General features: G+C 44.6%; 1 protein-coding gene across 4 annotated transcripts; it reads right to left on the reverse strand.

Moving 5' to 3' along the window:
- Positions 1 to 73: 73 nt before the first annotated feature.
- Positions 74 to 14,045, reverse strand: PBX4 (PBX homeobox 4). Of its 4 annotated transcripts, none has more exons than XM_040613718.1 (10): positions 13,725 to 14,045; positions 13,118 to 13,333; positions 10,233 to 10,306; positions 3,996 to 4,237; positions 3,447 to 3,637; positions 3,011 to 3,146; positions 2,613 to 2,769; positions 2,300 to 2,406; positions 1,374 to 1,460; positions 74 to 931 (listed from the first exon to the last, which is right to left on the reverse strand). In XM_040613718.1, the coding sequence occupies exons 1-10, from the start codon at positions 13,928 to 13,930 to the stop codon at positions 839 to 841; spliced, it is 1,509 nt and encodes a 502-aa protein (XP_040469652.1). In that variant the 5' UTR covers positions 13,931 to 14,045; the 3' UTR covers positions 74 to 838. The 4 variants fall into 4 exon arrangements, with proteins under 4 accessions (XP_040469652.1, XP_040469651.1, XP_040469654.1 ...); XM_040613717.1 differs by having other exon boundaries at positions 1,359 to 1,460; XM_040613720.1 differs by lacking the exon at positions 13,118 to 13,333 and having other exon boundaries at positions 13,725 to 14,043.
- Positions 14,046 to 14,164: the final 119 nt, after the last annotated feature.

Here is a 14,164-nt window from a genome sequence, read left to right on the forward strand (position 1 = left end):
TTTTCCCCGCCCGAGGAAAACTGACAGGAAATACAGCGAAAAAAAGGGAGGGAAAAAAGAAAAAAAAAAAAAAAAAGCTTTGGAAGTTTATTATCTTTGATAAAATCTCAACTGAAAGGGGTGGACTCTGTGTTAACAGCTGCAGGAATGCACAAAAACCTATCATCCATGGGGAAGTCAGGTGATGCTGTTGGGTTTTTTTTCATTGGTTTTGTGGTGGTTTTTTTCACTAGACATTAAATTAGAATTATGTGGAATGACACAGGATGGAAGGTCCTACCCGAGAGCAAAGTCCAGTGAGAGTTTTGGTAAAGCAACGTTCTGATTAATTAGCTCAGAATGAATTCTAGTTAAGAAAAGCTTATTTTCCTATACAAAATTACAATACAGAGAACGCATACAATTACAATACAGGGGGTTTAACTGTTAGTAGCTATCAACTAGAACAGAAATTTCATAGTAAAAAACTTTATGGAAATTAAAATAAGTCAATTTTCTTAAGCTGTAAAACTTGAGACAAACGCCAAGTTCTAGAAGAGACACTTTCAGATTCTTACCATAAAATCCATATTTTTAAAAAATGAATTTGGTTAGGAAAATGAAGCAAGTTCTTTTAAAACAATTTCACATCCCAATGGGCATAAGTAAAAAGAACTCAACTGTGTGAGGCTGAGAGGTAGAGAGGTATCATTGTAATCACAATCTTCTATTGGTTCCAGGGGTTTTTCTGAGGTAATTAGCTGTGTGTCAAGTTGTATAAACAATAGTATTGGCAAAAGAGCAACATTGACAAATTACACTAATGACCTCTTTCCTCTCATCAATAGGTCCTAAAAACTTAATTAGACGCATCCGAATTAACACTTCCAGGGTCTCCAGCAGGTGAAGTGATTGATGAAGGGGTGGTAGCATCCTGCCAGCTGCCATTAGCCTGAAGGGAGAATAAATGCAACATTTCATTAAAACCTTTAAGAAACTACTTGCAGGCATCAAAGTACGTTTTTACACATTTACACCTTACAAGGGACCAGAGCTTTGGAAAGGAAATTACTATTTATCAGCTCTGGCAAAGCAGGGTCCACAAATACCCTGTGTAAAAAAACCCCTTCCCTCCCCAGATTTTATGGTGTTTCTTACTCCTAGCGCTATCTCCTTGCGGCAAGAATTAACTGAAGCCCACAAATTTTCTGGTGACCAAAGCCATAACTTTAAGTCAAGTATTTGTATTAAACGATGTCTTTCCCTGCTTTTTCCTATCCCCACATCAGACATGTCGGCAGAATAAAAAGTCAGCTTATATTCACAGATCACCGTGCCACAGTCTCAGGGCAGAACTTGTGTTTCTGGTGAGTAAATACCTCAGTACATCTTACATCTATGCGCTGCGTCGTATACAAAGGATTCCCCACAATTGTGTCGTATCTTCCTGTCTGGTGTATGACATGATGTAAGGAATCCATCTAGAACGAGATCCCACCCCATGAGAACAGTTAAGGACAGAAAGTCAGGTTAAAGAAATGCGGTAGTATGTGGCACACACCTATCAGGCCAAAAATTCTTTAAATAAGGGGCGGGTTTTCTTGCAGGAAGACAAGTTTTCTCTGCAGTTCTTGCTATTAATTGAGCTACTACAGCTAGTTCCTTACCAAGCAGAATTGGAGCCTAGAATCACGCCTGTCACCTACAGCTTTTATGACAGAGGAACAGATTTTGCGCCGTTCAGATGGATTTAGAAATTCAGCAGAAAGCTGAAAATTAGTTTAACGATATTGTTAACCGCAAATGCTAAGTTCTACTTACATGGAACAAGATTGGTTCTAAAATGAGAAAACACCAATTCATTAATGTATATTTAAAAGGGATAGAAACCCAGCGGTAAGTTAATTTAGGTATCAGTTAATTCTGTAAGAGAATATTCCAGTTCCAAGAGAAAAGATGCATTTGAGCAGGCTTGCTTCTTGACTCATTTGAGAAATTTTACTCTAATCATGTTTTGCATCCGAGCCAGCGCTGGCCAGAGACAGAAGAACCCACCCCTATCTGGTATTAAGAGAATCTACTTAAAAAAAAAACAAAACCACAAAAAAACCCAAGATTGTCTAATCCAACCCTGCTGTCGGACGCTGGGTCAGTCTGGTTGGGTTTTGAGTATCTCCAGGGACGGAGACCCCATAACTTCCCTGGGCAACCCCTTCATACCGTATAAAGGACAGAAATGGGATTTTAACTTTTATCTCGCTGCTGAAAGTACGTGGTGGTTTGTTGGTTTTTGTTTTGTTTTTTTTAATTCCTTACTGACCTGCGACTGCACATTGGCTCCCACTGGGGAGCTCTGGTAGGAAGTCAATGACTGCAAATTTATAAACGAATCTCCGGAATTTGTCATCTTAAAAGAGCCAGAGGAAGCTAAAAAACAAAACCAAGAAAAAAGAACATATTTTAATGAGAAATAACACCCAACAAAAATGGTTCTTCAAGGAGTATTACGTAAGTTTAAAAGAAAAAGAAACCCTACAACCATTTTGAACACCGACGGGCTGCGGTACTAATTGTCACAAGAAATAATGAGAGATTTTCCAGCGGACAGACTCTTCACTGGCACTCTCACTCACCTGAATTTGGTGTAGACGGAGAATTTGCCTGGTTGCCTTGAGCCACGACATTAGTTGCATCCACTGCCGTTTTTGCGGCATAAATATTGGCTTCTTCTTGGAACTTCCCCATGTTTTTTTTATATCGAATTCTTTTGTTACCAAACCAGTTGGAAACCTGGAAACATAGATATGGCTGTTAGCATTTGATCAAACTTATATTTTCCACTGTCTTTGGGAGTTGTCAGCAAAGGAGATGTTTTAAACTAGGCTTCAAGCAGAAAACACCTTCTACTAAACCCTTTGGAACAACCTAAATCCTGTTTAAGTACCAGTAACTGAAGCCTGTTGCTAAAAAAACCCACCGCTCGAGGAAGGAAAAATAAATTACTTAATTCCCCATAAAACATATTTCATACCTGTGAAACTGTGATGCCACCTTTCTTTGCTAGCTCTTCTTTGGCCTCTTCACTGGGGTAAGGGTTACTCAGATGCGAGTAAAAATACTCGTTCAGTACTTCCGTTGCCTGTTTGCTGAAGTTACGTCGTTTACGCCTAGAAAAATATTAGTTATTCCTATTTAAAATGGTGTTGTAGAGTAGAACGGCTAGACTTGGCTTTTCCCCTCCCCCTCTAAAATACGCTTGGCTTGAAGAATGTAAGAAGTGGAACTGGACACTGTCAATGGCAAAGTATATACCCTAGCAAGCAAAATGGGTGGCAAATTCTTAATATTTAAACAAGAACAACCCTGGGAACAACAGACTTGAGATTTCTTGCACAGTCATTGGCATTGAGCAACAAAAGAAGTCCTGGCTTGAACACCCGTTATCGCTAGGCTGCGTCTTCTCGTACCTTGCATCAAGAAAGCGTGAGCGCAGGATCATCACTGCCTCGCACGTGCTCTGCTTCAGCTGCATCTGGATGGTGCTGAATTTACCGTGGATTATGTTCACCATGCGCTCTATTTCTTTTGGCGAAATCGGCCTTGTCCTACTCTGTTCCCTAAGCAGGTTCATAACGTGGGTGGTGAACTCACTGCAGGCCTGAAAACACACACAGTTGTATCGACAAACAATAAAATACCCTAGAATTTGTTTCCCCAACAAGAAAATATATGCAAAAAAAACTTTAGAGGAGTTTCCATGTTTCAGCTTTACTCGATTTACTCTTAAAAAACAGCAACAAAGATAAACGAGACATTTAATATCTTTAGTTTGATGTCCAGTCCCTCTATCTTCACCTTACTTCCGTAACACTGAGATAACTTTTCAACTCAATTTGATATCCTCGCATTCACCTGAATTCATTATACCTCCTGTTCTGTGCTTACAACCAACACCAAAGGAAAAAACGGTTATTTTTAATTGAGATGATAAAAACTCTTCCATGCAGAAAGATCACCTGTTCATATTTCTCTAGCTCAGAGTGGTATATCTGTCGGATCTGTGACAGCTTGGCCCTGTAGTCAGAGTGTTCAATGCTATTGTCATTTGGACAGCCACCTGATGTTGCTGCTACAGCCATCGGTCCTCCTCTTCCTCTTTTCTCGGGCCCGGAGACACCCTCTGCCAGCAACATGTTATCTAGTCTCATTAGTTGAGCATCTGGGGGATCTTCTTCCTGAATACCGCGAATACTTAACACTAGATAAATATAAAGAAGGAATCAACAGATTATTTCTGAATCAGGAAAGAACACCCACTTCAATTCTGGCAAAGCACTTAAACACCCTTCAGAGGTTTTAGCCGGTCTTGAGCTCAAAGGGGGGAAAAATAAAACGAGGGGGGGGGGGAAGGGTGCGTTTAACAAAGCCACAAGGCAATGCATCAAAACAAACAGGACATTGCTCAGATCAAGGAACACCGAAACATAAATCCGTACGCAAGGCACGAGCCTGACCTCGTCCCCTTTATATGCCGAAGATGCAGCCATGCTGTACAGCAGCAGGCTACAAACTGAGGTCTTAACAGCACTGAATTTTAAAAATCTACTAAAAACTATTTAAAAACTACCGATATCTGAAACAAGATGAAAAAAATACGCTAGAAGCCGGTTTCTTTAAGCTTATACTCAACAAACCCAGACTGCAGCAGTCTGTACACTCAGACTATTTAAGTTTGATTCCAAGCAAATATATTTTTAAAACTTAATTGCCAAAATTTTTTGACAATGTATTAGGAACTTCTTTTTTTAAAAGGCGTAAGAACTCACAAGATACCAAGTCAATACAAAAAAACGCCAACAGCGTTTTGACTTTGAACTGCTAGACAATTTTAGTTTGATAGTTGTCAAGCCACCAAATTCAAATGCCCTTTTCCAAACTCTTAACAGGCAGGTTAATGCTAATTTTGAACACACAATCAGCCTAAACTTAAAGTCACATTGCTGAACTTGGTATTTTGCAGGTAATACAGAAATTAGTACGCAATTCTGATGAAAGGAGAGTTTTGGGGTGGCTGCAGACCCGAATTCGCTCTGTCACAGCAACGCACATCTCCAGAACATCCCCAGGCTTTTTGCAAGCAGAAAAAGGTAAGGCAAAAATAGCTGTACATGGGTAATGGCTGAGCTCAAGGTAGGACAACAACGAGGAAAGTGTTGACTGTTTTAAGTTAGTGGCTTTTCTAACTCATTATGGAATTAAAATGAGTACCTTTAAAAAAAAATTAATAGCAGACCTACTGCATACACCTTTTACTGAGTGAACACGACAAGAAATGAAATAAACGCAGAAAAAAGGGGTGGTTTTTTTGTTTGTTGTTGGGTTTTTTGTATTTAAAAATCGCCAGTTCTCCTTTTTCCCAGAAGACCCAGCAGAGAGTTGGCCAGCGGCCACTTGCTCCTCAGTCTTTTTGATAAAACTCACATTAAGCTAAGCGTAAATTCAGTGGAACAGATATTTTGGTGTCACCTTCTTATGTGAATGTGCTTCTGCCAAACGTCTTTTTATGCACATTATGATGCATATCAGAGTACCTCATGTTGAAGTCAAGCTCCCAGCTGCAGCTTAATTTTATGTCACTTGTCTAATTATGGTAATTAGACATTAGTTATCATCAATTACACATAAGCTCATCTCAAGTTGACTGCTGAAAAGCACATATAAAGCACCTTCCCAGTCTCAAGGGAAGACTCTGGTTGGCCGACTCTAGCAAGTCACGAGAAACTAGAAAGGAGTTCACCACCACCAACACGTCGTAAACTGCATTTCCGACCTAGTAGTTGCAAATTTTATTTAATAAACTCTGACAGAGGTGAGCAGACCTAAGAACGGATGAGTGCAAGAAGCTTGGGTCTGTCCAACCAGCTCCATTGAGTTGACTTGGAACTTTTGGCATTAACTGCATCTTAATATGTGTGACAATTAAAACAAGTTCTACAGAAATCATTGCCGCAGATGCTGGTTTTTAAATTAAAGCCATCGTCTCCTGGAACGGATACCTTTGGCTTGAGCTTTATTTTTACTCCTAGCATCTTCACCTAATGGTAATATTTGTACAGGTCATAAATTACATCAGATTCACTCAAAACCACCTATTCAGTCAATTCCTGACTCTGCTGCCAGCAGCAGACAGTTCCGATTTCCAAGTACAGTTGTTCATCTACCAATCTTCCAGAGCTATTAAATCTCAAAAGACAGCGCAACAGGAAAGCAAAGCCACTGCCGTTGCAGGAACGCCATGCTCACACCAGCTTCTGCAAGTCTCTCTTGGCAGCCTGGTAAAAACAATTCCAGGAGCACACACCGTACCACTCAAGAGTTTTGTCAGGGTGGCTGCATCTACCCTGTGAGCTTTCGGCATGCTCCGTGGGTCAGGCATCGCCCGTTTCTGCATACAGTCCTGAAAATTACGCCAGCAGGAGTCCGCAGTCTACATGGCTTCTGCAAGAACTAGATTTCACTAAAGAAAAAGGAATCCAAAGGGGGAAAAAAAGTTACCACAATAAAAAAAAAAAAAGCATGTCGGTCAACACTGACTTGTTACATATGCCCGTCCTCACACACTGCTTATTAACTGCTGGCTCACTGTACTCTGAGGAGAATGCTTCCCCAGCAAGCTTACCCCTCTCAGTAGCCTTTCGGCCACTGAATTTTTCAAGTTCCCACCATAGTTTAAGAACACATAACAACTCCATTAATACTCAAGGCTTTGAGTCAAGACACTAAGAGACGGGAGTTACGGCATAGTCAGTGGTTTAAGCGTGATTTAGAAAGTCCTTGCGTAACGGTAAAATCCTTCACACTTAAATCCTCCCCTGAAATCCTTCCCAATCCATCATTTTTATGGATGTTTAAGAAAATCCTACCCCGGCTCAAGAAGCCCAACGACTCGCTCCTGTCAGCTGCACTAATACAATATTGTGCATTCTCTGGCACACCACCTACCAGATATTCATCAAATATGTAAAATAATTATACTAAGCAAAATGAAATTCCCATAATTTCTAATTAATCTTTAATTAAAATACATCACAACCTAAGGTGCTGAAGCCTCACTCAGTATGCAAATGCAATCATTACAATATATTTACATCTCATTAATTAAAGATTTGCAGTTCTGTAATGAACTGTACAAGATCACTGGTACCAAAATAAGCAATACACGCTTTGCTTAAGACTTGCTTCCCCTTCTCGATTTTCCTTCATGGAGCAAGTAATGCAGAAGCGCGTGATAAATGCGTCTGTTTGGTAGAGAACACACACAGTTAGGACCAAAAACTGCATGATCAGTGCTAGAAATGAACAGCCTGTACTGTATGGAGCATAAAACACCTATGGAGAGTGCAAGAAGTAGGCACTTGGGTGCTGGACCAGCACCCCTCCTGGTCCATGTCTCTGTTGTTCCAAGATGATCCTGTCCCCTGTGTGACCCTTGCAAATATTTACTCTACGACTCACGCTAAATACTGACTCACGATGGTTTTATTCAGGCAGAAGGGTTTCCTCAATCTGGCAGCCCACAAATCAGACTGTTCGGTGAGAAGGCAGGAGCGTATTTTTTTTAATAGCGGGTCACCTAAATCGATCTTGAAGCCCTTCTGAACTACTTACCGCTACTAAAATACCACACACATACATTGTGTGGCACCCAGCCAATTTTTCACCTGCACTGGACACCCCATTTTTCAGTTAGTGGTCCTCTCTTGGGGACACCAGCCCCCCAAGCACCCCGCTACAGAGAACGACGTCGCTGTTCCTTCAGCTGCTCTCGCAGCAGCATCACAGAGAGCGCCTTCTCCAAATCCAACACTCTCCTGCACGTTCAGGGAGAGAGGAAAGCAAATGGAAACAGAAGACAAAAGCCAGCAGGGCTCCGAGCGCTGAGGAACAAGACTGGGCTACGTAAGAATGTCAACAAACTCGGCAACAAAGACAAAGCGTGTTCTTCAGCCACGCCGCTTGCCAAGTTTTATAACCAGATGAAAAGGTGCCCGTTGAATTAACCCAGCCAAGCGCCAGCACAATGCAGGAAGGACGGAGGGTTGCAGCTAGCAACAACAAGAAACAATAAAAAAATGGTACTCCATGTTACGATGCTGCAACAAACACGTTCCCTACCATGGGCCAGAAATACAGAATCAGAGTCCTACTGTGCAGCGGGTTCCGTAAAAGTGGGGAGAAATATCCTCTCCCTGCCCCAAGGGGCCTGAAGCCACTGCAGACTACTGTCTTCTAAGTATGGTATAATCAGCCAAGAAGAAAAACTCTAAAATTTAACATTCAGCACCAAAAGCGTGCATCTCTAATAGGAGAGATGGTTAATTCTGATTTTAAGATAGAATTATGCCATGTTTGAATTCATACAGCTTGAATCATACCTGAAGTGTAACCTGACGAGCAAAAACCCCTGTCTGCTGCATGGATTAAAAACGCTCTAAATGCTTCTGAGTTCCCACAAAAAACTAAGGAGGCTTTATTGTATTAGATGCCTCTTCAAATACCTGAGTATGCTCCAAGCAGGTATTTAAGACTTCAAAATAAAATACCTGTTTTTCCCAAAAAGTGGTTTAAAATAAAAAATAGAATCACTGGGGGGGGAGATGATGACAACACACACAGGGCTTGAGCAAAATATTAAACGTGGCTAAATCTATTTAAATTACAAAGAGTAATTTCAACAGAATTACAAAGAGTACATCTGTAATTTCTTTTTCATTAATAAACACTGCTGCTGGGGAGAATTTTTCAGCACCTTTCAGCTGTCTGCCCATTGCAGAGGCATACGGCTTATCCTGAGCTATTGTGAACGATAGGAGCGCTCCAACAAAGAACGAAAGAAAGATGGGGGGGGTGGGGGGGGGGTGGGGGGAGGAACACGTTTGAAACTGATTTCTGAGCTAGAAAAGAAGCTTGTGTGCCTGGGTCACAAAGAAAGCCCAAAACCTTGTGCTACAGTATGTCCAGGCTTTTGTTTGCTTGAAGCCATAACATCTGCTCCCCATAATTTAAATAAGGAATAGACAGACCATCAGACATTCAAAAACCTATGAGACCAAAACAAATCCAGCATAACCACGGCACCAGGGTCTGTTCCTGCAAGTGTATTTAGCTGGGAGAAGTCACAGTTTCAATCAATAAAACACAGAAGGTGCCTTTCAACCTAGAAGGGAAAACCAGAGGAAAGACCCTCTGTAAGGACAGCAATCCTCGGAGGACAGACAGACATAAAAGCTCGCCCTGGCAGCGCACACACACGCTTCCTACCCCAATATTTTCCCCCAGGAGCAAGCTGCTAACATGAGGACGCAAGATATGAACCAAATTCCCGAGAAATGAACGTGTAACGTCTGCCTGGGTGAGGAGGGCACCACGGAGGACCGAAGTGCATGGCCCCTCATTTGGCGATGCAATGAACAGCACTGCAAGTTTCGATACGCTTTTAGAAAAAAATAACAAAAATGTAGGTTTAGGATGTTAAATATTAACACAACAAAAAATTAAAAAAAAAAAAAGAAAAAGACCACCATTTCGGTTAAGTATTACGGAAGTAGTTATTCTCTAAAAAAGCATCAAAATTCGCTATGGTTTATAGAACTTATATATTCAAACAACGTTCAGCGTTCAGATATGAACACACACGGGGTGATTCAAAATCAAAATCCATTTGCTTCTGCTCCTCAAAGCAAGCTGCACGATCACCAGCTCCATTTCCTGCCACTTCAGTTTTCCAATATCCCCAAGCATTCTGCCTTACTGTCTCCTTTTCTCCATAATACAGTTATTTCTCAACTTCAAACTCTTCCTACCACAATTTCGGTACTAATTCCTTAAAGGGGGAAAAAAAAAAAAAAAAAAGGAGTGTAACAACATAGCAGCGTTATTCAGGATTCTCTAGGTAATCTAGAAAAACACCCCAGCCTATAGATTCTTTACATACACACAACTAGAACACCTACTCAAATAAGCAGCGTTTTGTCCAAATCTGCACGCAGACAGCATGACAAAAAGCACATCAAAGCAATTCCCAGCTTACAGAAGACTAGTAAGCCAAAAAACAGCCTTAAGTTGTAGAATCTATCAGGGAAAATACAATTTTTTTGTATTTTTAATTAAATTAAATGCATTAAATGAGAGCGAAGCAGGTGACGGAACATGGGTTTTTTGGAAGGCTGAGGCCAGGAAAGACATCAACGCACCTGTTTTTTCCTTGATCTCACACAGCACGCTGAAGAGAGCAGGCTTCATTCTGTGGCAGTTCAAGGCATGCTTTCTGAAACGGAAGAAGAAAGAATGAGCAAACGCCAGCAGGAAAGGCAGCGAAAGACGCCAAGGCTTTACAGAGGACTGGAACGCGCTGCAGTGACAGCAGGTTAACACATCGGATTAAGTGAGAAATGGGCAAGTTCTGGTGATAGATTTCATTTAAGCACCACACTCAGTCATCGCTAGGAGCAAACTGTCGTAAAAACACACAGGCCTTAGAATCCAGAATTCTGTGTCACTTCCAGGAACTGCAGGCACCTTCGGTTCTACCAAAAGCGTGTTTTATACATGGGGATAAAAAGTTGCTTCTTGAGTATACTAATATAAAATCTAATCACAGAATCCATCAAAAGGTAGAAAAAACCCGGGGTTTTTAGGGCACATACATCCTGATCAGTAGGAAGAAACTAGTACCGCTCGCCAACTCGCCTAGCTCACGCAAGCGGCCGCCCAATCCAAAGAAAAGCTGACTGTATTTAACAGCATTTTCATACAAGTTTTACCGCACGTGCTAATTCTGCTTTTTTGAAGCTCTTCCAGTGTTTGCAGCTTTGTTTTCCCACTGCTCTCCAGGAAGGGACCATGTTAATTACACCGTTAACACGGAATCCATCCTAATGCCTAATCAAAACAAGAGAATGACATCTTTTGCTGAGTTGAAAACACATTTGAAGCACGGTGAGCGCCGTATAAAAGCAGGAGCTGAGGTTTCCCACAGAGGGCGGGCAGTGTTTTACCACCACACCGATTTCTAAGGCTGGCCAGCAGTCAGGTGCCCAACTTCCACTAGAAGTCAGCGGAAAGAAGCATCTAACCGCACCACGCGCCTCCAAGAAAGCCTTGTTTGCTTCTCATGACCCCTTCTGTCATTCAGAAATAATATTTATGTCGCCTTTACTAGGTTTCAGTATGTCTTTTACATAAATACAAACTGGCCTTCCTTCTCGTGCACCGGTCTGTACTCCAGCCATCACGAACAGTGCAAATACAGGTGCCCAGCTTCCTCACAACCCATAACACTTCCAGCTACCGCCAAACTGCCAGCAAATACCAGAACATAAGCTTTTAACAAAAATTGCAGAAGCTGAAGCCAATCGGCCGCTTTCCTTCGTGACACGGCCTAAAGAAGTATAAAACCCTTTCGGCTACGGAGATGTTTGATAGTATCAACCCCAAGACAAACAGCCTGAGAACAAAGGCAGCTGAGAAGACAGCCTAGTGGAGCCTATTGTCCTTGCCTGATGAGGGAAAAAACAGGGGGAGAGAGGGAGAGAGAAAATGAATTCCAAGCCTTCAGACTGTACGCTCCACCCGGAGTCTAAAAAGTGGTGTTTACATACAAGGTAGGAGAGATACTAGACCCAGAGATAATTGCATAATTAATATGGCCACTAACTCTTGTGAAGACAGCTGCAATGTCTTTAACAGCAGCGTTAAACTCACCCTTGGCAGATGCATTTCCTTCCATCGAAACTTTCACCCCAGTTTGCAACTTGTATTAAAAAAAAAAAAAATCTCGCTGAGCACACTTCAAGAATGCTCTGGCGTTCACTAGGCGTGAAAATAATGCACACAAAATACAGCCACGTGCATTTTTAATATAAATAATAGAAGTAAACCCCAACAAATGAAACGGTTAACACCGTTACCAAGATCACTTCTGCAGCGGGTTTAACCAGGCTTGAGTTTTACTTTCTCAGCAGCGCGTCCTCTTAAGGAGGACCAAGCCAACCCAACAAACTTCTTGTCCAGAAGACAAAAGCAGCTTCTTCTATGCACGTACACGTGAAAATACACTAAAGTTGCTTTAAAACGCGGGGGCCTTCAAAACCTGCAGTGCTCCAGCTGGATTTTGACGGCATTTCTAAGACAACGTTGAGGTCATTTAGTTTAAGCAATGGTCAGGCCATTTTTCAAAGCCCATTCCTCAACTCTTATCTAGAATTCAAGTTCCTAACAAATTTATTCTGGTCAAAATGATCTTAAATACGTCGTCAGGAGAGAAAACTACGGCTCTTAAGCAACGTACAGGCAAATTCACGCCTATAGGATCTATATGTGAGCTGCAGACAGATCTTTCTGAGAAAAGAGTGGCAAGTAGAAAAGAAAAACTTGTTTGGGGAAGAAGCAACGGCCCCGCATGCGACCCCCAGCAAGCAACGCTCACGGATTTCATTTCCCTACAAGCTGCAGTTGAAAGTTACCCTAAAGAGTCGACTTTAAACCCAAATTATGAGTGCCTTCGAACACAAGGTTTCTCCTCATATAACCCACGCAGCCCTCTGGAATCTGGTACCTGCCCTCGGTAGTGCCACTGCCTCGGCATGCCGGTTGCTGACAGCGCACGGTAGCACCAGGCGTAACTAAACGCAGCCAAACTTTAGGCAGAGATTAATAAACCCCCACGATTTTATCAGCAGCCATCGTTGCGATAGGAAAATCGGGCCATGGGCAAGGACCAAGGGCAACGCCAGGGGCACGGCACCACGTTCATCCCGGGGAAAAAAAAAAAAAAGACCAGAAAAACATTTTGTTGCTTTTTATAAACCCGCTCGATGAGTCTCCACCTTCTCCCAACTGGCCTCATGGTGGGGGCTGCCCACCTCGCGCACGCCGAGGAAGCAAAGCGTGTAATTACGTGTAATTGCACCGCGCCAATCAGGGCCGGACGCAGCTCCAGGGCACAGAGAACACACCAGAAGATGCTGAATTCTGTTGATTTCCAGGCTGGTTTTGCCATGCAATTATTTACATCCCACCGAAGCCAAGGCAAGAGGAAAAGTAGGAACATTGCTCTTTTTCCTTTCGATAGGATTACCGAAAAAACTTCCCGGTGGCGGTGGAAAACGTCACGAGCCCCTCGCCGTGAGGGGCTCCACGGACCTCTGCTGCCTCTCTCTTGCCCTTCCCAAGCAAACTTCGGCCCTCAACGGCTGCCACCGTTTCGGTTTTCCTGTTCCCGGTGGCGTCAGGCAGGATAATCCCGTTTCCACCGGGGCTGCGATTCCCGTCTTGACGCCACCCCGGGCTATTTCTTAACGTGGCGAGAAGGATGGAGAGTGGGGAAATTAATTACAAGCAACGAGGGCGGCCTCCCGGTGCTGGAGGCCGGTGTGGAAGCGCTCCCCGGCTGACGGGAGGTGGTGCCACGGAAGCACCGGGAACCCAACGCCAACTTTTCGCCTCCGGTGGGCGATTTCCCACCGACCCCCAACCCCCCCCTCCCTCCCCGGGGCCTCACCGGAGCCGCGGCCCCATCGCACCGCGGGCCCCGCCGCAGCCCCGGTACCGAGCGGGGCAGAGCGTCGCGCCCAGCCCCGCCGCGCCGAGCTGAGTCACGGCACCGGGCTGCGCGGGAAGGCGGCCGGTACCGGGCTGCCCCCCCCCCGCCCCGCTCCCCGCCCGGCGGCCGGGCCCGCCGCTACCTGGCCTGGGCCTCGTCCAGGCTCTGGTCGGTGATGGCCATGATCTGCTGCAGGACGTCGCCCGTATCGTGGTGCGCGGGCGGCGGCCCCGGTGGGGGCGCGGCGGCCGGATCCCCGGCGGCGGGCGGCGGGGGCGGCGGGATGCCGCCGGGTAGGGTCACCCCGGCGCCGTGCGCCGCCGTCAGCAGCCGCGACGGGTCCTCCATGGCGGGGGGCAGCGGGGCCGGTCCGCCGCGGACGGGCAGCGGCGCGGCCCCAGCGGCTCCCACACAACAGGGCCCAGCGCCCGCACCCCCTCCCGCCGCCGCCGCCGCCGCCGCCGCCGCCCCCGCCAGGCCACGCCCCCTCCGCCGCACGCCGGGGGCGGGGCCGCCGGCAGCGCCGCGCCGGGTCCTAGCGCCGCCCGCCCCCACGCCGGGTCCTAGCGCCTCCCGCCCCGC

The sequence above is a fragment of the Falco naumanni genome, chromosome 13 (genome assembly GCF_017639655.2).
Source record: "Falco naumanni isolate bFalNau1 chromosome 13, bFalNau1.pat, whole genome shotgun sequence".
Classification (NCBI taxonomy): Eukaryota; Metazoa; Chordata; class Aves; order Falconiformes; family Falconidae; genus Falco; species Falco naumanni.

What these genes read in the sequence shown, in the direction of transcription:
- PBX4 (XM_040613717.1), bottom strand. Translation starts at nt 13,930, where the DNA reads ATGGAGGACCCGTCGCGGCTGCTGACGGCGGCGCACGGCGCCGGGGTG. An exon ending in CTGGACGAGGCCCAGGCCAG is followed by an intron (nt 13,334 to 13,724) that starts GTAGCGGCGGGC and finishes CGCCACGTTAAG; the next exon opens with AAATAGCCCGGGGTGGCGTC. An exon ending in GAGCCAATGTGCAGTCGCAG is followed by an intron (nt 1,461 to 2,299) that starts GTCAGTAAGGAA and finishes ATCTCGTTCTAG; the next exon opens with ATGGATTCCTTACATCATGT.